Raw genomic sequence first — 24,187 nt, 5'->3', positions numbered from 1 at the left:
AACACAACCTAGGCTGAAACAGCATATACAGGATTCAAAAGAAAAATTCCCAGTTTAAGTAATCGTAATTCATAATCTTCTTCTTGGCACATGCCTGATTTTATGAGAGCTATAAATCTTTAATGTTATTGAGAAAAAGAAAGGTCTTGAAGACATACATGCCATGTGTATTAGCTCAGAGAAACTAGATTAATCTGCAGCAATAAAAAAAGCCAATTCTACTAAGCCTGATTAAATATTTAGGTCATATTGTTTCTGCAGCAGAATTTAAAAAATGCACAGCAAATAACATCTTTCCCTGAGCTTGAAGACTTAATCACTGTATTTTCAAAAGGCAGTTATGTTACAACACGACTCTACAGGAAAGCCAATATGAAAGTCTTTAAAAGAAAAATAAATGAAAGTATAAGCTAATTAAACTAGCACATGTTAATCAACACACTGAACTACCTCTGTACACGTGGGCAGAACGTCACGACATGCATTACTGTTCATGTTTGATAATTTGAGTTCTAGGAAGTCCTATTAGTCACTACTCCTCTGTTCCCAAAGACAAACCCAAGCGAAATACATTCTGTACTCAAACACCAAATACAGGGTAACAACAACTTATTAGATCATCCACTCAATGAGAACTGATTTCTATTCTGCCTGATATGTCACAAATTAATGTTATTTCATAAGGCACAAAGAGCTGAAAGGCAAATAATCTCTTTGCCTGTATCAAGGCCAGATTGGACAATGTGGTCCAGTGGAAGGTGCCTCTGCCCATGGCAGGAGGGTTGGAATGAGATGATTTTTACAATCCCTTCCTACCATGGGCCAGTCTAGGATTCTGTGATTCTTGCAACAGTAAAATACATCATGTACATCATGCAAAAATAGAATTTTGGATTGAACTTTTCATTTGTATTTAGTACACTGCCACTGATGACATGATGAACTATGGTACTGATGAACCACAGCAAAAATCTAATTGTCTATTTGTATTTCAGTACCAAGAACATTTTGAAAGACCAACATGCCCAGGTTCATGGAAAGATGTTCTGCGCTACTTTGGGGCAAGTTTCTGCCTCTGTGGTGTTAGCACAGTTAAACTGCTTAAGAAATTCCTCATTTTTCATACAGTTTAAGTATTTTTTGAATTATTATTCTTACATTAGAGTCACAATTAAGATGAAAAAGACCTTAGGGGGTCTCTAGCCCAGCCTTCTGCTCAGAGCAGGGTTAAAACTGTATCCACACCTGAACAGAGGTCTATCAGAAGCCTCTCGGGGAGAGGTTCTACAACATCCCTGTGCTGCTGTGCCAATTCTGCCATGACCATGAGAAATTGCATTTTTCCCTCAGCCTGGAACCCCCTGACCATCTTCTCTCATCTTCCTGCCACACCCTTCTGTATGAAGAGCCTGGCTCCAACTCCCCAGCAGCCTTCTCATACACATGGGAATGCTGCTCACCCTTTCTGTGACCGCCCTACTGCAGCCTTGCCCCAAAGCCTTCTCTCCTCCAGGCTAAACAAGCCCAGTGTCCTCAGCCTACCTTTCCACACCAGCTCCCAGCCATCCTGCAGCCCTCCATGGGACTCCCTCCAGTCTGGCAGCTCCTCTGCTATGTCTAGGGGCCCAAAACCTGGATGCAGTTTTCCAGATGTGATCCCTCGTATTGCCACAAGTCAACACACATGGCACTCTTGGATGTGTTTTACCAGATCCTGTGGACATGGATGTGTCAGTTCTAAAGTAAGCCTGACTTGATCCTTTTCCACTGCTGACACTTTCCTTCTTTCCTGATCCCCAACGAATGTCCTCTTCCAAGTAACATTCTCATAGATTTCTAAAAATACTTCATTCCTGCAGGCCTTCTTTTCAGATGCAAGTACCCCTAAATTTATATCTTACATCATAAAGTGATGACAGGATTTTAAATTACATTACTGCAAAACAGCAGTTTGGTGGCGAGGGGTCACCATGGGGTTAAAGGTGCCATAACAACACAGAAAAGGATGAAAATTATTTAAATGCTTAAGAAGCGATTATTTGTGATAATGTGTCACAGATGTAAGTTCCCATGCCCTGAAGCAGCACTCTGTCACAGTACTGGCCAAATGTACATGACAGGCTTATGAGAGGAGTATTATTTTCATGCATGAAAGTATTTATAGTGAAGGAGGGCAAGGAAATGAAAGCCAAACAAGTTCTGGAGATGTCTGATAGACTGAAAACAAAATGAGAAATATATGAGATTCTTCTACAGAAAACGCCAAATTACTTCTGTAGAGATGAAGTTCTATCAGAAAGAACAAAAGGATTTATATATTAAAAGCAGACAGAAATAACTGATGACCCATAAGCAAAAAAGATCTAAAAGAGCTCAGAGGAAGTGTCTATTCAGTTCTGATGTTTCAGACAAAGGCGAAGGCTTTAATCACCCAGATGCACTGGTTACTTGGAAGGCACATATCGCCAGCAGCTTAAGAGATGCTTCTATGGGAATGTTGTTTTGGAAACCTCCTGTGCTTTTATCCTTTGGCTAGACACTTGTGATAATTCACAGGCTCTGTATGGGATTACAGAGATGCTACGACACCCTCATTAACACAGGCATTTGCATCTCCGTCTGCCTGAACCTGGAAAATCCTGAATCGGGGGACAGCGGCAACAGAGGGCAAGGCACGCGAGGGCAGCGGTGTCTGAGCCCCTCTGCCCCACCCACCCAACATCCCTCCATCCATCCATCCATTCATCCATCCATCCATCCATCCATCCATCATCCATCCATCCATCCATCATCCATCCATCCATCCATCCATCCATCCATCCATCCATCCATCATCCATCCATCCATCCATCCATCCATCATCCATCCATCCATCCATCATCCATCCATCCATCCATCCATCCATCATCCATCCATCATCCATCCATCATCCATCCATCATCCATCCATCCATCATCCATCCATCCATCCATCATCCATCCATCCATCCATCCATCCATCCATCCATCCATCCATCCCTCATCCATCCATCCATCATCCATCCATCCATCATCCATCCATCCATCCATCCATCCATCATCCATCCATCATCCATCCATCCATCCATCCATCCATCATCCATCCATCCATCCATCCATCCATCCATCCATCCATCCATCCATCATCCATCCATCATCCATCCATCCATCCATCCATCCATCCATCCATCCATCCATCATCCATCCATCATCCATCCATCCATCCATCCATCCATCCATCCATCATCCATCCATCATCCATCCATCCATCCATCCATCCTTCCATTCATCCATCCATCCATCCATCCATCCCTCATCCATCCATCCATCCATCCATCCATCCATCCATCTATCTATCATCCATCCATCCATCCATCCATCCCTCCATCCATCCCTCATCCATCCATCCATCCATCCATCCATCCATCCATCTATCTATCATCCATCCATCCATCCATCCATCCATCCATCCCTCCATCCATCCATCCATCATCCATCCATCCATCATCCATCCATCCATCCATCCATCATCCATCCATCCATCCATCCATCCATCCATCCATCCATCCATCATCCATCCATCCATCCATTCCTCATCCATCCCTCCATCCATCCATCCATCATCCATCCATCCATCCATCCATCCATCCATCCATCCATCCATCCATCCCTCCATCCATCCATCCATCCATCCATCCATCCATCCATCCATCCATCATCCATCCATCCATCCATCCATCCATCCCTCCATCCATCCATCCATCCATCCATCCATCCATCCATCCACCCATCATCCATCCATCCATCCATCCATCATCCATCCATCCCTCCATCCATCCATCCATCCATCCATCCATCCATCCATCCATCCATCATCCATCCATCCATCCATCCATCCATCCATCCATCCATCCATCCACCCATCATCCATCCATCCATCCATCCATCCATCATCCATCCATCCATCCATCTGAGCCCCTGGTAACTGGGGTACTTGCAGACAGACCTCAGCACACAACTGAGTCACAGGAGCGTGCCTCTACAAAACTTCATAGTAAATTTGTTTATTCATTACAAAACTAAGTGCACTTACTTTACCTAAAAGCCTGTTATTTCCTAAACTTGCTGAAGGCCATTACCATTAAATAGGCTGAGTCATTCAATGGTTATAAAGACCTGATGCACATTAAAGTTGTTAAATCCCGATTCTTTTGCCTGTACCTATAGTTTCACCCTCCATTTACAAATGTCAGATGATTCAATGTGCAATATTGTCTTTGAGAGCCACAAAAATGCCAGTGAAAATACACGGTGGTAGGAAATACCTCCATTTGAGTACTTCAGAGACTCAGAAATTTCATAAATTGTTATTTTCTATTCCCAAAATCCATTAGAAAGCCTATTTGAAAATCCCCACCGAAGTGTGGGATCTGAAAGAACTGAAAATTTCCATGTGTGGTGGAAAGGAGGGAGGCATTTGGAGGGCACTGACAGAGGTCAGATGGGTATTACACAGCCCTGCTTCCCTCCTGCAGCCACTCGTACCTCTCCTGACTTCACACAAGTGGAGAGGGACATCAGTTCACTGCAGTGCAGAGCTGGAAAAATACTAGACGTATATAATGACATCAGTTAAAATGTGAAATAAGCAGCAGCCTGACAAGGAAAAAAAAAATAATTAATGCTGTATTTTTGGCTACATTTTTGTTCCATACTAATGTTTACTTACAACCATTTTAGTTTGTCAGATAAATCCTTAAAAGTTCATTATTCATTTCTTCAGATCACAGTGCACAGTTTTTTCTAAAGGGAAAATTTCTAAACAGGAAAGAGTACATGTTGTATCAGAATAAAGCACTAATGAGCCAAATACCCTGCAACTGAGGATAAATTACAGGTTCAAGCAAGTCATTATCTTGAGTCACCTCTATTTCTCTTAAAGAACATGTCCCATAAATATGTTCCATTCAAAACAAACTGAGAAGACAAGACTGCAGTTTCTAGGATTCTACTAGAATGGCAAATAATAGTTTCTAAAAGAATTCCCTTGGTTTTTTAAATCTCAGAAAAATCTTATGTGGAACAACTTATTGGTTTAAAACAGTTTTTTTTTAATAACACAAAATCTATAAAGATCACATCTTGATATCTCTCAGGTCCCTTCTGATTCAACCATTCTATGACCCCCTATTAGACATCCAAATCCCAAATAATACAATGGGACACAACCCAGCAAATACTTCAGTGGCCTTAAAATTTTTTTCCAGCTAAAAGAAATCAAAATTGCATTAGCAGGAGTGGAATAATCCTACTTGATTTCTCATTTTTGCTTCCTGTAGCATTAAACATGCAGAAAACTTAAGCGACACAACTCAGAACAACCCCAGTCTATTCTGTAAATTAATCTGGAAAACAACACTGGAAGTCTATTAGAAAAATAGTTATTTCTCCATGGTTTCCTCAGATATTTCTTCTTCTCTATCAGAAGAGATTCACAAGATCAACAGTTTCAAAGGTTACACCAAAACAGAAAAGTTTAATTCCCCAATTTGAACACTCTATCAAGTTATACTGTTTCCAAAGAGCTTATGTGGCACAGTAACAATGAAAGGGTCATTCATAATAATTAAAGATGTCACAATGGGGCTTTCTCCCTCCTAACTCCAGCTCTGTGTGACACAAGGGATGCTCTGGGTGCCCTGAAAGGCTTCAACACACCTCAGTTCTATGCTGATTTGAATCATACATCCTGCCAGGCAGTGACATGCAGTCTGTAAGACTCTGAAATATCACACGACTTTCTGGGATGGTGGAAGAAAAATGAGTTGTAGTAGTGCCTTGCCCCCCCTAAATGACAGAATTATCCTGTTGGTTGTGCCTATAAGTCAGCAGAGATACAAAAAGTGGTCCATTAAAGAGCAAACTACCTTGTACAAGGTTGAGCTTTCAGAGTAGTGCACATTTTGATACTAATTATCTTTTAAAGCCAAATCAGCAATCAAACTGTCATTTCAAAGGAGTCCTGTGACCATTAAGTGCAGAGCAGAAGGTAAGATAGTTTAACTGCTCTGGTCCATGTGAGAAAACCCCGACACAGAGAGAGGCAGCTGCTCCCCCAGTGCCCCTCCAGGGCCCACACTGATCCCATCTGTCCATCTGGGGAGCCTCCATGACCCGTGAGCCGGGGATCCCGGGCTGCAAACACTTCCAACGGCATGTGGGGCACTCAACTGCTTGTGCCAGATGGGGGACGAGGGTATTACTGTCCCATCAGATGCCCACTCAGAATCCCCAGCAGGTTCAACCAGGCTTAAACCAAGTTCAATGATATTTCCATGTTGGAAACAGCTGATATCAGCCTAAAACCCCACCTCCATATGTTACACACAGGCAAAAACAGGCAAGCACACACATGGGGTACTGCTCTTGCTGTTGACATAGCTAAAGCAGCATTTTGGTACATTTGACCACAAATACACCCAATTCTCAGTAACAAAGGATGCTTCTTTCCTCTTAAAAAGTAACTCATTCTATTTACATCCCTAAGTCATGCCAGCAAGAGCCCATTTGCTACCAATATTCTCTTTTCCCTTGTCAGAACAATTGTTGTCTTCCCTTTTGTCACAGCTTTTCCCACTAATTGCAATGACACCTCCTAATTTTGGAATGGCTGATCAGCTTATAAGCTTCCCCACAGCTAATCTAGGTCAACAAGCTACTAATAAGGCCAGCATATGTTTCTTTTATTTAACGCTATTGAGATCTTTATAAATCGCTTCTGTCTCCCAATAAAAGGCACCCCAGGGATTCAAGACCCTCCGTGGGTTTGAGGAGAAACAGTGACAGAGCAGAGAATGAGGGGTATAAAAAACACTGCACACAGAGTAGGGAGCCCATGCCTGTGGATTGCTCAAGGAAGAGAAGGCAAAGCTGCCCAAGGTTTCACCAGGTGACTCCAACACTGTCTCCAGGTATCCTACTGCACACACAGCCTTGGCTACTGGCAGCCCACAGGTGAAAAGCAAATTAAAGTTGTTCAGGGACCTGAAGTTGCCTGATGTTCCCTTTCCACAGTGTCCTCTTTCAAACACAGCCTGAGCATGAGTTTATTATGAAGGCCCTTTTTCTGAGAAGACGCTAGTTTTCACTCTCCTTGGAATGCTTAATAAAAATGGGATTACCACTTTTGCTGCACTACATAGGGGTCAAAAAAATTCTCATTATAAAGCAGTTTCTCATAAACAGAGTGTAATTTTACCACAGAATCACAGAATGTGTTGTAAGAGATTTTCAAGATCATGTCATTCCATCCCCCTACGATGAGCAGGGACGCCTTCCTCTATCCCAGGTTGCTTAAAACCTTATTCAGCCTGGCCTTGGATGCTTCCAGGGACACAGGAGGAACCACAGCCTCCCTGGGCACCCTCTGCCCTCACAGCCAGGAATTTCTTCCTAATATACCATGTAACCCTGCCCTCTGGCAGAGAGAAGCCATTTTATGTCCAGGCTACACAATAAATGCTTTCTTTCTGAGAAGAATGTTACAAACTATTTCAAAGTTAAGAAGCACTAAATTGTCTTTGAGGATTTTAATTCTTATTTCTGAGGCAAACTCAATCAGTCGGTTCTGCAGCCTTCCATTCTGAAGAGAATTTATTGACAGAACCCGTATATTACAGCACATGGTAAACAACACCCAGGTGAAGGATGGAGAGAAAAATCAATACAGATTTTCCAAAGTAACAAATTCACCAGTCCAAGTACAGAATGGCAACCTAAGTTTGTTGGGATGAACAGGTCATCAGCTACTGCTTTAAAGCAAACACAGAAAATTAAACAAGCTGGTTAAATTGCAGATAAACCTGAAGCTATATCCACAGAAATGCTCTTTGCCTGTTCACCTCAGTGATATGAGGTCTGCATGGAAATAATCAGGGATAGGAATTACTAAAAGCCACCTTTTTTATCAACAGGTTCCCCTAAAGCATGGAATTGGAGAGTAGGGCTGTGGGGCTTCCTGCACTGACAGTGAAATTAACATAAGCCTAGGTTAAAAATCACATCTAGAAAATTTAGAAAATAGTCATACTATTGTAAAAACTATCATTGAAATAATTTCTTTCTAGCACAACCTATATGTGATTCAAAAGAGGACAAAAGTTATCTTTTATTCTTGAACAGCTCAGACTGGAGGTACTTGAGTTTTACTATCAGAAACCAGGGATTTTTGACTATTCCCCTCACGTTATTTGCAGAGGCAGATTTCACTGCTTTAGTGAAACTGTTCATTACCCTCAATTCCTTCCTTTCTTCTATTCTTTTGATTAAAAAAGGAATGGGAAAGCTGATGCTCAGAGGGGTCACTATTGAGCAGTACAAAGCTGATGTTCAGAGGGTTCAGTATTTAAAAGCTCTGGCCACAGGGCACTAATTCCAAGCAGCTTCATCGTTTATTATGTTATAATTTAACCTGTGAAGTCTCTCAATGTCTGCTGCCATGGGAGCAGGAGCAGCCTCTTTTCTCTCGGGGCTGCCATTGTGAACACTTCCCTGGTATGATTAAGAGATCAGTAAACTGAGATTTAATTTAATGGCCCAATTAAGAGATGAAGATCTGAACCCAGGCTGTAAAACCCTTGCCTACTGATCATTCCTACAGTACCATCACAGCCTAGCCAAGCCCAAGCTCCTGGTGTCCATGGGGTGATACAAACCTGTGCGTTTCAAACCATCTCTTGTGTTGCAGTTCTAAGCAACACAAACCCCACGCTCCAACAGTACCAACGGAGAAGGAATGGAGGAGGGTGGAATCAGCTTTCATGTCGTGTGTTAATAAATGTATAGGTTATAAATCAGTCATTGAACATCTTACTAGCATTATCTTGCTTTTTGATTACTGAAAGCTGACATTCCCAGAATTAAAGAGCCTTTCAAAATAAGGTTTCCTAGTGTCAAAGGACTTCAACTCCCAAATCTGGAACAATTCTAGGAAGTTTTTAATCTGAAAAACTGCTCTAATTTAACTCCATTCATTTCCCTGCTGTAAGAAAGATGCCAGAACTATGAGCTTAACAAAATTACAGCATACTCTATTCACCTAATTCTATTTGCTCAATTTAGACATCTCAGTTGAAGTCTAAAATGCCAACTTAGCTCAAATCTTATAATTTAAAAATCACAACTCCTGCATGAGAAAAAAACACTTCTGTTCTATACCCACATTTCCAAATGAGAATTAAATTAGAAAGCACACAAATTTGAAGCGTTAATGCAGCAACCTGGATTATGCTTCCAAGTTTTTCCCCTTAAGATGCACCTTTGATTTTATGAACTCCATCTCAGTAGTTCTCTGCTCCAACTATCCCATTACTATTCTCCAATCGTAGAGGAAGCTCTCTGCTAAAGAGCTTCCCAAAAGCACTGTGGACATCAAAGAAAAAAAGGCAGGAAAACCAGAAAGCTCAGAGTCTAAAGTTGTGTGGGAGACAAATTTGTTTATCTTCCTATGTGAGCAGCCTAGAGAATTTTGAGCCAGCAATTACATCTCATTATTGGCACTACTAAATGATATTAAGCAATTGGCAAATTTTAATTTCATCACACTCACACTAACAATTTCAGATGTTTCAGTTCAATGTGGCCTCTAATACATGGGTCAGATCACACAGGTCTTGCTGCTCTCTAAGTACTTTTCTTCTTTGTTGAAACACAGTGATTCATACAAATTTTTCTGAGCAAAGAATGGATCAAGAGCAGCCCTGGGAGAAGGAGCTGGGGGTGCTGTGGGTGAGAGCTGGGCCTGCCCCAGCCTGAACCCCCTGCCCTGGGCTGATCCCCAGCGTGGGCAGCAGGGCAGGGGGATCCTGCCCCTGTGCCCCAGGGCTCAGGTGAGAGCCCACCTGCAGAGCTGCCCCAGCCCTGGCTCCAACAGCACAAGGAGCTGGAGCTGCTGCAGCCAGTGCAGAGGAGGCCACGGAGCTGCTGCCAGGGCTGGAGCCCCTCTGCTCTGGAGCCAGCCTGGCACAGCTGGGGCTGCTCAGCTGCACCAGAGAAGCTCCAGGGACACCTGAGAGCCCCTGCCAGGGCCTGCAGGGGCTCCAGGAGAGCTGCACAGCCCCTGGGGACAAGGCAGGCAGGGACAGCAGCCAGGCAATGGCTCCCAGGGCCAGAGGGCAGGGTTGTATTAGGTATGAGGAAAAATTTTATTTACAGTTACTTTAAGGAAAACATTGGACAGGGTTTTGAGCAACCCAGTCTAGTGGAAGGTGTCCCTGTCCATGGAATGGAAGGTGGAATGAGATAGGCTTTAGGGTCCATTCCCACTGAAACTATTCTGGGATCATATGAAATGAGTTGCAGTAGCAATTCATTGTTCCTCTAGAAACTCACACATTACAGCTTAAAGACAATTTTCAGTTCAGCATAAACAGGGCTTTCAAAGCACTGTTTAAAGTAACATCCTGTACTCTTTTTCCTAAACAACAGTCATAAACATTTTTGTTCAGGAAAATCCCATCAGACTTCTGTAAGAGGAAACCATACCAAAGAAATTAAATTACTAACATAGAAAACCATAAAGCAAATAAATGGTTTGGTTGGGGAGCTGAAACTTCTCAAATACAGCAATATGTATCATCAAGGGTAGCAATTTTCACAGTAGCTTAAGAAACATAATCAACGCTACAAAAAGATGAAGACTTTTTTTTACTGAAGAGTAAAAAGGGCATTCAGGGCTTCATCCTCCTCTCGGATTTGAGGAACTACAGCAATGCAGTCAGACTTTACAAGCATTGATGTTTAAGGACATCCCTCACAACTTATTTTAAAAGAGAAATAAAGAATGTTTGCAGCTGGTAGACAGGCTTCCAACTCTGCTCTCCAAGCAGGTACAGCAGGGCTGTGATGACACTCAAGCACAACCTACTGCATCCCACAGCATGCACAAGTTACGCACGTCTCTGATCTGTACACCTTTTAAGCACACATTCTTCTCTAATTCCATTTGACTCCTACCAGCATCAGGAGAATTTACACAAACCTCTTTCCTCATGTCATTCCCTGAATCTCACTGAAACCTCTGTGACTACCAAAGAAATCAACACAAGTGCAACAACAGAATTCTTAGTGTCTCACGTAGCCCTGCACATGAGCAGCTGTGGTGGTTATGTAGAACAAATGGAAAACTGGATGGTGTTTCTAACCCCATGAAATCATTTGATGTTAAAAGTCCTCGTCTAATTAGTGAGGTGCATGGCAACCTCTAGTGGCATACGCCTGCTTAGGAAACAGAAACATTCCAAAGCATGAAGCTGCAGGAAAAGCATTTGCCTGAAGTGATCAGCCCTTTTCTTGTCACTAATTTTATTAGAATGACATGGAGAGGAGATGCCAGAACACAGGTGATCTGCAGAAGACCCTCCAAGTGTTACATAAACTACAGCAGTCAGGCAAGCTGCAGAAAAGCCAGATATCACGAACGAAAGCTGTTGCCAAATAGGTTAAAGGAATCAATGCAAACTGACTTGCAGTGCTGAGTGACAAACTGAATACTTGCTCTACTGTGCAGGTACATTTAAATACAACTTTAAGATACTACAAACAGCAGCACTCCTCAGTGCAGTGCAGTACCACCCTCAGCAATCTGCTGATAACAAAGCTCTGAGTAATTAAATACAAACCCATGGTAGCAGTGCATAGAGAATCTCAGAATATTTGGAGCTAGAAGGGACCCACAAGGATCTTAAGAGTCCAACTCCTCAGTGAATGGCCCACACAGGGATCAGAGAAGGCAAGGATTTCAAAGTCAGGGCAATCTACAACAGAGGACATCCAACACTAAGAGAACCCTGGATCTTACTAGGAAACATCTATTACTTCCATTTTTAACTTCCAGCAGCTGCTTGTGATAGATTTATACAAATCAGACAATTTTCATGCTTTGCTGAAACGTGATACAAATTACCCAACATTGTGAAGTTGTATTTTACTGAGCTCTTAAGTGCACAACATGAATATTCCCAGCTCATTCTTTCACAGAAAATAGTCTTCAGAATTTAAAACAACTGGCTGTCTCTGCTCAGAATAGGATTAGGAAAAAGTCTGTGTGGAAATGGAATTAATTCTCACATTAAGGAAGGAGTCATTAGAGCATCTGGTGAGGTTTAAATTATTACTGTCTATTCAGTTGTATTGCTAAGCAGATTTTAAGTGTTTCAGAGCTACTTAATTTAGAAACCTATACCCTGAAATACTTCATGTAATATAAATACTATTTTGTTTTTCCTTCACAGAAAACGCTTTCTGATTAAGATGCTTGTACTCTGACGGTGAAGCAGAATAGGAGCATAAACATATATATATTTTGCTTTGTCATCATGAAACAAAGCTGGGTCCATCACTGCTGCCAAAATTTAGTAATTGTGGATAACACACTTAAGGCAGAAAAAGGAAGAACCATATATGATTTAAATACCAGCCCCTTAAGAAGTACATGTATTTGTACTGCTTTTCTTGGTAACTGAAACTTCATAGCAAATCTAGTATATTTTGAGAGGAAATCAGCTCAAAATACTCCCTCCATTGTGATTAAACCTGCCAAGGAGCCCAAGGCTGTAAAGTTTCTGAGAAGAAAATGCAGTAAAGTCTAACAGGAGACAGGCTGCTCCTGGAACTGGCTCTTCCTTCCAGCCTGCTCATGTCCTACTCCCACAGGACACTTTACAACAGATTTTAATACATTTTTAAAGTCGTGTCTTTTGATTTACAAGCAATCATGATCACAGCGACAAATTAAATTCCAGCCTTGGTGGTCATTTTTCCCTACTGTCCAGATGTACAGTTTTCTAATTCCAGAATAAGATCCTCTTTCCCTAATACTCCTCTTGTTTTTGCTGGTTCTGTTTCAAATCTAAAGTCACCTCCTTCATTACAATTTCCACTTATAATAATATGAGTGCCTGGCTTCAATAAGACAGAAGCTTAAAACCAACAGCATGGAATGCCTTTGGACTATTTAAGAATGTCAGAGCATACATAATAGAGATCTTGTTGCCTTTGGTTTGCTTCTTCAGCTGATGAGCATGACCATTTTCTCTACCAACCCTTACATTACTTCCAGGCAGAACAACACAGCTCCAACTCTGCCAGCACCCAATGGCTGGGATAGCCAGCATCCTTCTCTCTGCTGTCCTACCAGACTAACATGTCTACAATTCTCCAAATGCACTGAGATCTCAGACTAATTTACAGAATCATAGAATAGAACTATAGGTTGGAAAACCTCTTGATGACCATTGAGTCCAACCATTCCCCCAGCACAGCCCATGGCCACCACTGACCCATGTCCCCAAGTGCCTCATGGCTTCTCAACACCTCCAAGGATGAGGACTACAACAGCTGGACTCAATGATCTTCCACTCTGACAGAATCTCCTTTCCCTGTTTTCTGCCATTCACCCCCTTGCCTTCTTTCTGCATTCATCAGCGTCAAGCAGCAGAACAAGTCTTGTCTGCTTCCAATAAGAATATCACGGCTAAAAATCAAGCAGCATTGTTAAAGTTATGTTGTAACTATTCAGGTTGAGAGACATTAGGAATAAGGCCCTCAAACATTAGAGAATCCTAATAAAAAGCTGCATCAAATGAGTGAAAGTGAAATTCTTGGGTCTTCAGACTAGCAAGTAACTGCTTCCTGCCCCTAATATACTCAGAAAGACACATCTCACTTTGGGCTGCAGAAACAGCCATAGAATAAAACAGAACAAAATCAGAACCCAGGATTCTAGGACCAAGCTCTGAAGTGGCAAATGAAGTATCACAGTAAGAACCAGACCAAGTTTTTGAGAGCCAGAGAATTGTATCTCACACCACACCTGGATCTCTGATTTCAGAACATTTCAAAGGCTTGGAAAACTCAGACTTCAAGTCTATGATTTGAGAAATGAGCACAGCAAATATTTAAGACAATGTCTGTGGCAAGTAAGGGGAAAATAGCTCCATTTCAAACTCTGAACCCTCTTTACTTCTGCCAAGGGTATGAAAAGAGGGCAAGTGTAAGGCAGGTGAAAGGCACCAACACAATGCATTCATTGGTAACCTGTCCTACTTATACCACCAACCATTTTCAAAGGAGAAGTGTCTTGGAGAGAATTACATCCTTAAGAACAAGCTGTATGTCATGTTAACCCAGTCCTTGACAAAGTGTACAGGTACACAATTATTATTTTTGGCACGCACTCTGTACCTGACAAGCCCTGTAACAATTTATTCCAGATCACATTAAAAAGGACCTTCCTAGTTTCCCTTGGAGCGTGGAGCAGGGCTGGCTGCCAAGATGAGAGGGATGCCTGGCGCAGAGTTACCTGCCTTTACAATGTGCTCTGCAGCACAGAAACACAATAGGAAGGACCAACTTCAATCTCTGCTTCTTCAAAGTTCTGGCCTTGTTTTACAACCAGAGCAGACACTGACTATTGACTACTATACAGGATAATACACTTAATCATTTGGAAAACATAGATTTAGGCTTTATTACCCATATTTGCAGGGTATTGTCACAAAACGATCATTTAATTATGTCTGATTTTAAAAACAGACCTTTTGCCAAATATGCAGGAAAAAATAGAGAATCCATGTTGTGTAGCACTTGAGAACCACCACTCAGTGAATTTTTATAATAACTGAATACATGACTGAATTTGCAATTAAAAGAAACCCCTGAAAACCTTCTGTTTTGATGGCAGATATTGAGCTGTTCTGTTAAGAGGATCAAAAGGCAGAAGTTTCTCAGACAGAGAAACTAGTATTTTTACTGTCCATTCAGAGCAGGTTCAAATATAGAGCTATTAAGACTTATTCTGGGATTATTTAGTTACTCAGTTATCATTTCTGCTGTTTAGCTCATTGGTATCTACAAAGGCATATAAAATTAATGTTTCTGTACTACTAAGGCATACAAAATTCAAGCTTCTCTACTCCAGAGTTTCAGCAGAGATGATTTTTCCAGCAGGGTTTTTATATTTACCTGATGATCCTCTGAGCAGCATACTGATGAAGCGAGCGGAACTGTGCCGACATATTTGCTAAGGCTGCCAGACAATTTGTGTGAAGGTATTTGTCCTGTCAGAAAGAAGAGGAAAGATAAAAAAACCAACACATCAAATACGCACTGACACCTCTGGCAGGAGTAATTCAAAAGACTGAGTAATGTATGTTGTTTTTAAAGCACAGGAAGAAATGTAAAACGTATATACTCAGTGAGGTTTGAACACGTTTTCTTAAAACATATGGCTTATAAAAGAGTGATTCCATACAAATTTCAGAGCGTATACATACATATATGTACAAGTATGTTTGTATTTGTCTTTCAGTGTTCATTTACAGTTGCAATTCAGCTGCAACATATACACAAAGACATTTTCTTCCTCTCTACCTTTCTCTCTCTCCCTTTTGTAGTCTTATCCTAAAACTTCCTACTTCACAGCTCTGAAGTAAGGGACAATCATACCTTACTTCAGAGCACTGGTCCCCATTTCAGCATCCCTGAAACCATTTGACCAGATAATCATTTATCTGATGCCCTTTCCAAGTCAAGGGTTCTCGCAGAATGAAACTTGTCTGCTTAGCCAATACAAAGGGGATTTATTTCTCTATTCAAGTCTAAAATATTCATTTACATAACATAACAGATTCTAAATATTCCAAATATATGCCAAATTTGTTATTACTCCTTCCAATTCTTTTTATCATTTAAGTAACATCCTTAATTTCTGCAGTTTAAAATGTATAAAAGGTTTTTTGTAATAAATTCTGTGCTTTGAATTGTTGAAAATATTCAGAAATGCATGATACTATGTTTGCGTTTGCAAAAAAGATAAAAAACCTACTGTGCATTGAAAAATGCACAAAATCAATCCAGGCTATAAGGCTCTGAAATCAAAGCAGTTTTGATTTGCCAGAGCTCAAAGAGGTCCTCAGGCCTAGTCCCTGACACACTTCCTAAAAAACTAACAATAAATAGACCTGAAATTCCTACTTTTAAGTCATTCAGAGAGGTAAATAGCCTATAAGGAATCACTTCTTCTCATGAAACTAAAGAACTCTTTCTTCTCAACTGAAGATGGGCTTTATGCCTGAATGAAGGTCTTTAGAGAACCATTCTCAATGAACTGGAAGACAACACAGAAATTGTTTCAAGTTCACAAACACTTAGTTAACACAGCTGATCTATTTTCTTCCTTTCTGCAAAACCAGATGACAACTGGATGCAATAGAATTAACAAAATCCCACCCCCTGTTTGAAATTGAATTCAAGCTGCTGAGGTTAGGAATTCACAAGTGCTCAACACAACTCTTACCCTTGTCCGTGTCATGTTGTACTGGATGGTTCTTATCACAACCAGTATCAGAAGACTCCCAAGTGAGATCTCTGTTAGGACACGCTCAGCATACCAAGTAATGTTTTTCAGTATCTGCAAAAAGAAAAAATTAAAAGAAAAAGTCTCTTCAGCACCCAGGTCTGAATAAGAGCATAGGAAACTGTCTGGAGTCTCAAATTCCTTAAGACACGAAAATTTGTTTCCAGTCTCAAATGTTACTTAATTTTTGTACTCCAAAGCATAATTAGAACAAAATTAACAACAATAACAAAAAAAAGTCAGACCTCTGCAGCATTATCTACTACTACCTAGTAGATCTCATCAACTTTAAGTCACATGGAAATATAGCAAGTGTAGAAAGATGATTACATTTGGCATTTGCTAATTTCTATGCCCTGTGCCACCACACTTACATACTCATCTTTACCCTTGACACTTTATGAAATCTCCATTTACACCCAAGACACTTGAGTAATTCTGCCAAAGCCTTGCCATTTTCCCTCATCACTGGCTGGGTAAGAGGCAACACACAGGAGCTCTGACTGATGGGCAGGAGCACACACACTGAATGTCGGGGGCAGATCAGCAGTGTGTTGGCTTCACACTGAAGCATTTCCCTTGAAAAGCATGAAGTCTCTTCCCCTAAGACTATGAGAAAGTCATCAGCTAGATTAAGAGCTTCGTGTTTTTCACTGCCCTCCACTATCAGGGTGGATGAAGTTAATCACCATTTCCAAGTTTACTGCAGAAGGAGAATCAATCCACTCTTTCCTTGTAGCCAGCCAACCTACATGGAGGAAACACATGTACCCAACACCCTGCCTTGAAGGACTGGTAAAAATGACTCAACAGGAACTGTCCTAAAAACATGGAAAAGATCCTCTATAAATTCAGGGTTATTCCCGGTCAAAACATAAATATGTTTAACAAGGACTATTGCACACAAAGCTATTGCCCTGTGTAACTTCAGAGAGAGAAGAGAGACTGCAGGAGAGCTGCAGAGGGACTGGAGAGACAGCACCCAGGCAATGGCTCCCAGGGCCAGAGGGCAGGGACAGATTTTGGCCCATTGGGAATGAGGAATTGCTGGCTGGGAGGGTGGGCAGGCCCTGGCCCAGGGTGCCCAGAGCAGCTGTGGCTGCCCCTGGATCCCTGGCAGTGTCCCAGGCCAGGCTGGATGGGGCTGGGAGCAGCCTGGGATGGTGGGAGCTGTCCCTGCACATGGCAGGGGTGGAACCCCGAGATGAACTTTAAAGTCCCTTCCAACCCAAACCATTCTGTGAGTCTGTACCTCTGGAAGCTCTTTCACAGTACAAGAGACATTTGAAACAGCATTCTTACTATGATACATGTTTATTAGTAAGCCTAAAGTTTGAGATATAAAAATATCTTTTTATTTTATATGATGAGACAAAATAAAAATTCAGATCTTTGAAATAAATTTAAAAATATTTTTTTAAAAGCATCTCCATTTTCACATGCTGCCCAGTACCTGGATCTTTGTCAGCACCTTTCTATTTCCCACAAGGAAGCTAAAATGAAGCCAGTGACTGTAACCTACAGATGGGTTACACTATTTTATGGCAAGGGTGACAAAACATCCTCAGGTACAGGCTGAGGTGTAGCAAACACCTTTTGCTAAAAGGATCAAAAAATCAGAATAAGGGGAAGATGGAAAGACTTGAGAGGTATTTAAGGGGAGAATGGTCAAGGCTGAGGAACAAATAGGAAACATGAAATCACTACAAGAAAGGTTTCCACAAATAGCAGGTGATGAGTGGATGCGGAAACCAATATAATTTCTGGTTTATAGCAAGTTACTAATACTATTTTAAAACAAAGTGATGATGGTATAAATGAAAACAAGTCACCCAAGGAGTTTCAGTAAACAAGGACAACTAGTTGGGATGAACAACATTGATGATTAACAGGAAATGCCTGAAAGACAAAGCAAAATATTTCCACAAAAAAAAGGCAGCTGAAAATTCTAAAAGCTGTTAGTATAAGTAATTAATGAATTGCACGTATGAACTGCAAGAAGATACTCTGCTAGTGGAGAACTTGATCATCCCAAGGCTGCTAAGAATAAACATATGGCAAGATACAGCAAGTTCATGGGTTACCTCACAAATGCAAAACGCTAACGTAAGTGTAGACATCCATCCTGGTTGCCTTAATTATAATTTCTTAATAACAGCTTATTTATGACTATGTGAATATACCTGTTCTCAAGAGAAGATTTTATATAAAGAAATAAATTAACCACTTTGACAAGTATCTCAAGCAAATATTTCAAGCTCAAATATCTGAAGCTCAGCATTGAAACCTTCCAAACGAAAAACATATTGTTATATGAAGAATACAGTATATGATCATTAAATAATGGTTACTCTCAGTAATACATAAATATAGCAGGGATAAGTTGTGGTTGCACATTTAATTTCCTGACTTTTAAATGCTTATTGAAAATGTAACAGACCTTTTAAAAAATACAGCAATGAAAATGGGTAGTATAAAGTACTATTTGTTTTGACATGACACACAATGTAAATTGAAACCAATAGTACATAAAGGAATGTATTTCCTGATGATTATTGAATAACTAATTTCACTCAATCTGCTCTGAAATGATACCCAAGAGTTTAGGTTTGGGGTTTTTTCCCCTCTTAGACAAAATACACTTATTCTGGCCAAAAAACCATCAACTTAACTTATTAAATTTCTAATAAGTTAATTTTTCTAGTCTCTGATTTATGAGTGAAATAGCAAAGCAACCTCCTCCCACAAATAAATAATCCTTATGCTTCCTCCCACCCTCTTTGTTGCTGTTTTGTGGGGCACATCCCTGCACTTCACCAACCAAAGTGGAAGCTCATGATTCACTCTATGCTGGAACTGAGAGCAGATTCCATCTGTGCTCTCTCCCACACAGTGTCCCAGTGGGATAAGAGGAATGGGATTGGGACAACTTAAGTAGTCTCAAGTAGTACCTTGGGCCCTCAAAGATCTCCAGACACATCTTTCTCATCCACCATGGATCTCTGTTGTATATAGAAGCCATCACCCTTTCTGTTGTCCCTCCCTGTAGCTTATTCCTGCCTCCTCGCCCTCCCAGACCCCATTCCTTCTCAGCTCTTTCTTTCACCTGCTTCCACTCCCCCTACCCACACCTTATCATCACAGAACCACGGAATGGTTTGTGTTAGAAAGGACTTTACAGCTCAACCCACCTTCCACTGTCCCAGGCTGCTCCCAGCCCCATCCAGCCTGGCCTGGGACACTGCCAGGGATCCAGGGGCAGCCACAGCTGCTCTGGGCACCCTGGGCCAGGGCCTGCCCACCCTCCCAGCCAGCAATTCCTCATTCCCAATATCCCATCTAATCCTGTCTTCTGTCAGGGTGAAGCTACTCTCCTTTGTCCTACCCTGCCCATCCCAGCCTAACTTCACCTTCCTCAGCTTTTTGTCACTGCTCCTATCCTCCGTCTTTATTCACCTCTCTTCTCAGCATCCCAAAATCTTACCTACTTCTTGTTTAACTCTTGTCCCTCTCCTCTACTGCACTCATCCCATGTTCCATGCACAGCCAGTCCCAGCCTGTTTCAAATTTCTCCCAACTGCTGTCACATCAGGGCTCTCCCATTCTCACACATTTTCCTCAAGACATGGAGGTGGCATTTGGAGACTTGAGTCATTGGTGGCCTTGGCAGTGCTGGGGGAATGCCTGGACTCGATGGCCTTGCAGGGCTTTTCCAAGCCAAAGGGCTCTGTGTGGTTTCAACCCCTGCCCAGCAGCAGCAGAAACGCCCCTGTGAGCACAGTCCTGTCCCATGGGAGCTGGGAGCTGCAGCTCGTCGCTGCCTATCTCAGCTGATAACATGATCCCTGGGCACGGGAAGGATGCACACAGCTCAGATGGGTCTGGGAGCAGCAAAATGAGAATATTCAGTTTCCACAGACGTCAGGCCACCTCCGGCTGCGTCCCTGCTGCGCAGATGGAAACAGACTGCTCCCTGTGCCCAGACACTGATAATTTGGTCACATTTAGTCATATTATCAGCAGCAGAGCCCTGGCACAAAGGCCACCTGCCAAATTTCAGATTCCTAATGCAACACATGAAGTTACCAGGGTTCATTAAGTAACACGTTGTCAGCTGAAAGCATGGACAAAGACATGTTAATGCTCCAGTTTCACCCCAGAACCTTCAGTGAAACCTTCCTTGAAACTCTGAAAATATCAGACTAGGGAAAAAAAGGTAGTTACTGAGATAACTAGTCCTTGAAATATACTCTTAAAAATATATATATTAATCCACAGTTATAAAGTTACATACCAGAACCTGTTAGCTCTCCTCCACACTGGGGAAAGCAACCTGAGCTGAAATGGCGATTTCAAAAACAACAGCAGCAACCACCACCATCCATTCTGGGTTTTAGAGGCATGAAGCATGAAAATACCTTAAATTTCAAAATCCTTTACCTGGAACCAGTGCCCCCACTGACCAATCTCATTGGTTTGAAAGTTAACACTTAAAAAGGTAAAGAAAGAAAAGGCTTACTCCCTGAGGTGGTCTTGCAAGAATAATTTTAAAATAAATTAAAATGTTTTGATGATTGATTATTCTTTTGAATACCAGGCTCTTGGATAGTTCCGATTTAGGGAGCACAAACTGCAAAGATGCAAAGAGCAGGAGCTCAGTTTTACGTACACCAAGCAGTGAGATTCTCAGTTTCCCAAAAATTTACTCATGAGATATTTTCGGATACACTAAAAATAAACACAGTTAAATCGTGATTTACAGTGTATCACCATTTACTACGGCATAAAGTGCTACAGTAGCACAATAAGGTTACTGCTACATAAAATACCTTATGATGTTATTAAAATACCTTATGATGTTATTTTGATGTATGATGTAATTTTATTTAGAATTTCATAAATCAGAGACAAAAGATCACCAATACTTGTCCCTCTGGAGAATTCTTACATTTACTTGTTTACTCTGCTATTATAATTATTGTTATTATTAGTGAAAGAAATTGAGTTCTGTGTGGTTACAGTGACCCCACTGCATTAAACCAATTGCAGGGACAGGACCTATGATTTGGATCATATTTTCCAGGCAGTTAAGACCACATTCATTTTAAATAAAAAAATGCTTCAGCATCCTACAGCAGTCAAAAAGAGTTTCTGTGGTTTCCTGAGCTCCTTACCAGTTGGTATAATCACCAGATTTATAAAACTTTGCTCACTAAAATTAATCCTAAAAATCAATAAATAAATGTGGGTTGAATGCCACAAAGGAAAATAGCCTATAAATGAACTGCACAGTCATGGCTCTTATAAGAACAGCACACAGCATACACAGCAGAGAGAAAAACAGGTTGATCTAAAATACAGCACATTCTTTTTTCTTCATCTTCTACCAGGTGATGGAGGGAATAAAAAAGTTCTGCTGTAACTGCTAAAATCTGGTATGTACTTGCATGAATGAGGTTTATCAAACTGAGGCTAGATGCTTACATTTTACAGAAAAGCCTACACAGATTTTCTGACTCCTGCCATTTTGCAGACCTATAATACCCTCTTAGGCTTTAGGAGATGTGGAGTCAATAGCTAAGCAAGTATGAGACTAATTTCATACTTAATACTAGAGTTTTTGAACAGCAACTTGCTCATTCATACCTGAAAACATCAATTTAATTAATTCAAACACATGGGTGAGGGGAACGCATTTGTAAGTATGACTTTGAAACCTTTTTTTCCCTTACACTTATCTCCCTCCTTTGGATCTTTGTAGGAATGTGTAGGAGAAGCTCACACAGACAGGCCTGCAGCACCTCACAGCCACCTCTCATTATCCACCCAAGAACCAAATCCAGCAAAACTCTGGACTCACAGCACTATTAACAAATGGAACCAGGCACTACGGGGCAGGAAAACACAACCACAGAGGAAAGAAGCAGTTATTGAACATCTGAAGTAAAATCAAAATAACTGTGAAGAAAATGGCAGAAGCAAAGTCACAACTGAAAAAAAGATCAGTGCAGGGTTAAAGGAACAAGGTGGGGTTTGTGTTTTTATTAAGATACAAGTAGTAAACCAATATCCACATTGCAGGCGAACACTACAACTCTGTTGGCAGGGTGAGCTGAGAGGCAGGATAAACCAGACAAGAAAACTTGATTTATGTTTTCATTCCACAGCTGGATTCTCATTAAGGAATTTTAGGGAAAACTTCCACTTTTACTCATCCAGTAAGGAATTTATTGAACGACTTATTGAATTTGAGCATTGTGTAAAGCCTCTAAAATGAACAAAGAGTGACAGGGGAAGAGACTGAGGCAGGAATAACACCTTGCCTGCTGAATTCCAACTCTACACAAGCCCAGTTTATGAGAGAGGATAAATGTCTGTGTGACACAGAGCCTAAAAATACACATCACACATACATGTACAGGTTCAAGGCACACAAAGTTGAAGGCAGGAAAAAGTTTCAAGAAAATATTTCAGTCATCTGTATGGTTACTATAGGTGCTCCTAAAAGCTGCTTCCAAAAAAGCATTCCCAGGAAACTGCATTAAAATCATCTCTTCCTGCTTTCTACACACAAGCTATACTAAACAATATGGAATTTCAGAGAAAAAATACTGTAAGTCTGGAAATTCAACTGGGAGAGTGTTCTGTTTAGGAACCTTGAAACTTGCTTTCAGTACTTTGCATTTCAACAATTTCACAAAGATAATAATTCACAAAGATAATAATTTCCCCAAAAGAGAATTTCTGTGTCTCAGTCAAAAAAATAAATTAAATCAGTGCAAATATCTCACGTAGTATCATAGCTTTAGAAGCTGGGAAACTAGGACATAATTGTCCAAGGTATTCTCCTGCACAGATGGTCAAAGTCCATCAAAGCTAGTAAAAATTTGGCTCCTGCTATACTGACAACATAAAATAGAAATTAATCTAACAGAGAGACAGAAAAAGAAGTGCCAAGTAAGGAAGTAACATTTAGTACGGAAAATACAACTCCGGCTAAAGGCTGCATCACACTAGTTAAGCAAAGTTTTTCAAGAGAAATAAAAAATAAAAAAGGTTTCCTGTTTTTTTTCCTCTTCTAGGCCCTCCACTTCCATGGCAAACATTCAGCACCTTTGAGGCAGCCTGCCCAGCTATTACTAGGCTAATTTGTAACAGGGAACACCAAAAAAGACAGAGAAAGAGATATTTGCAGCAGTTTCTCTACAGGAGGGAGTGTGTTTGTTCATTTCACTTGGGAAAAGTTTTGAAAGCAGTCTTCAGGTTCCTTCTTCTTACAAAAGAAAGATGCGTATGCCATCAAATTTGGATGAACTCATACAGCCTCTGCTGAGGGAACAGATTTGCCCATGTATCTTCTTAGAAGTAAATATTTAGATTATTTTTAGAGCCGAAGGATTATTTACCAAAACAGCAACTCACCACTTCATGAATGGATCGGTTGAAGCCATCATCCTCAGTGAGGATCAGCAAAATGATAAGGGCCATGTAAACATGGTGTGAATTCCTTTCTTCCACGTGATACAGGATTTCAAGAATTGGCAGAACCTTTAGGGAAGGAAAAAGGGGTGTATCAGTTTAGTCTTCAAATACCTCAGACACTAAACACAGGAGGCTCTAAAGGTCCCATGTATTGCCCTGCCCTTGACAATTCTCACCAGCTCCTCCCTCTGGAAACAACTGCCCCTGAGCAGCGACATTCAGTGTCCAAACACCTTCCATCTGCTTCCTTCTGTCTCACAAGAGAGCCTAAACA

The 24,187-nt window shown here is 41.1% G+C and overlaps 1 protein-coding gene across 8 annotated transcripts in view; it reads right to left on the bottom strand.

The window, feature by feature from the left end:
• DYM (dymeclin) overlaps positions 1-24,187 on the bottom strand; it is a 212,298-nt gene that overhangs the window by 99,700 nt on the left and 88,411 nt on the right. For all 8 annotated transcript variants that reach the window (XM_074532155.1, XM_074532156.1, XM_074532159.1 and 5 more), the window contains 3 exons: positions 23,854-23,979; positions 16,372-16,485; positions 15,039-15,133 (listed from right to left, as the gene is read on the bottom strand). In XM_074532155.1, coding sequence (XP_074388256.1) covers positions 15,039-15,133; positions 16,372-16,485; positions 23,854-23,979 — 335 coding nt within the window. The remainder of the gene's footprint in view (positions 1-15,038; positions 15,134-16,371; positions 16,486-23,853; positions 23,980-24,187) is intronic.

Source organism: Zonotrichia albicollis, chromosome Z, assembly GCF_047830755.1.
Source record: "Zonotrichia albicollis isolate bZonAlb1 chromosome Z, bZonAlb1.hap1, whole genome shotgun sequence".
Taxonomy (NCBI): domain Eukaryota; kingdom Metazoa; phylum Chordata; class Aves; order Passeriformes; family Passerellidae; genus Zonotrichia; species Zonotrichia albicollis.
The sequence above is the reverse complement of the archived record's forward strand: the minus strand, read 5'-3'. Positions and strand labels throughout refer to the sequence as shown.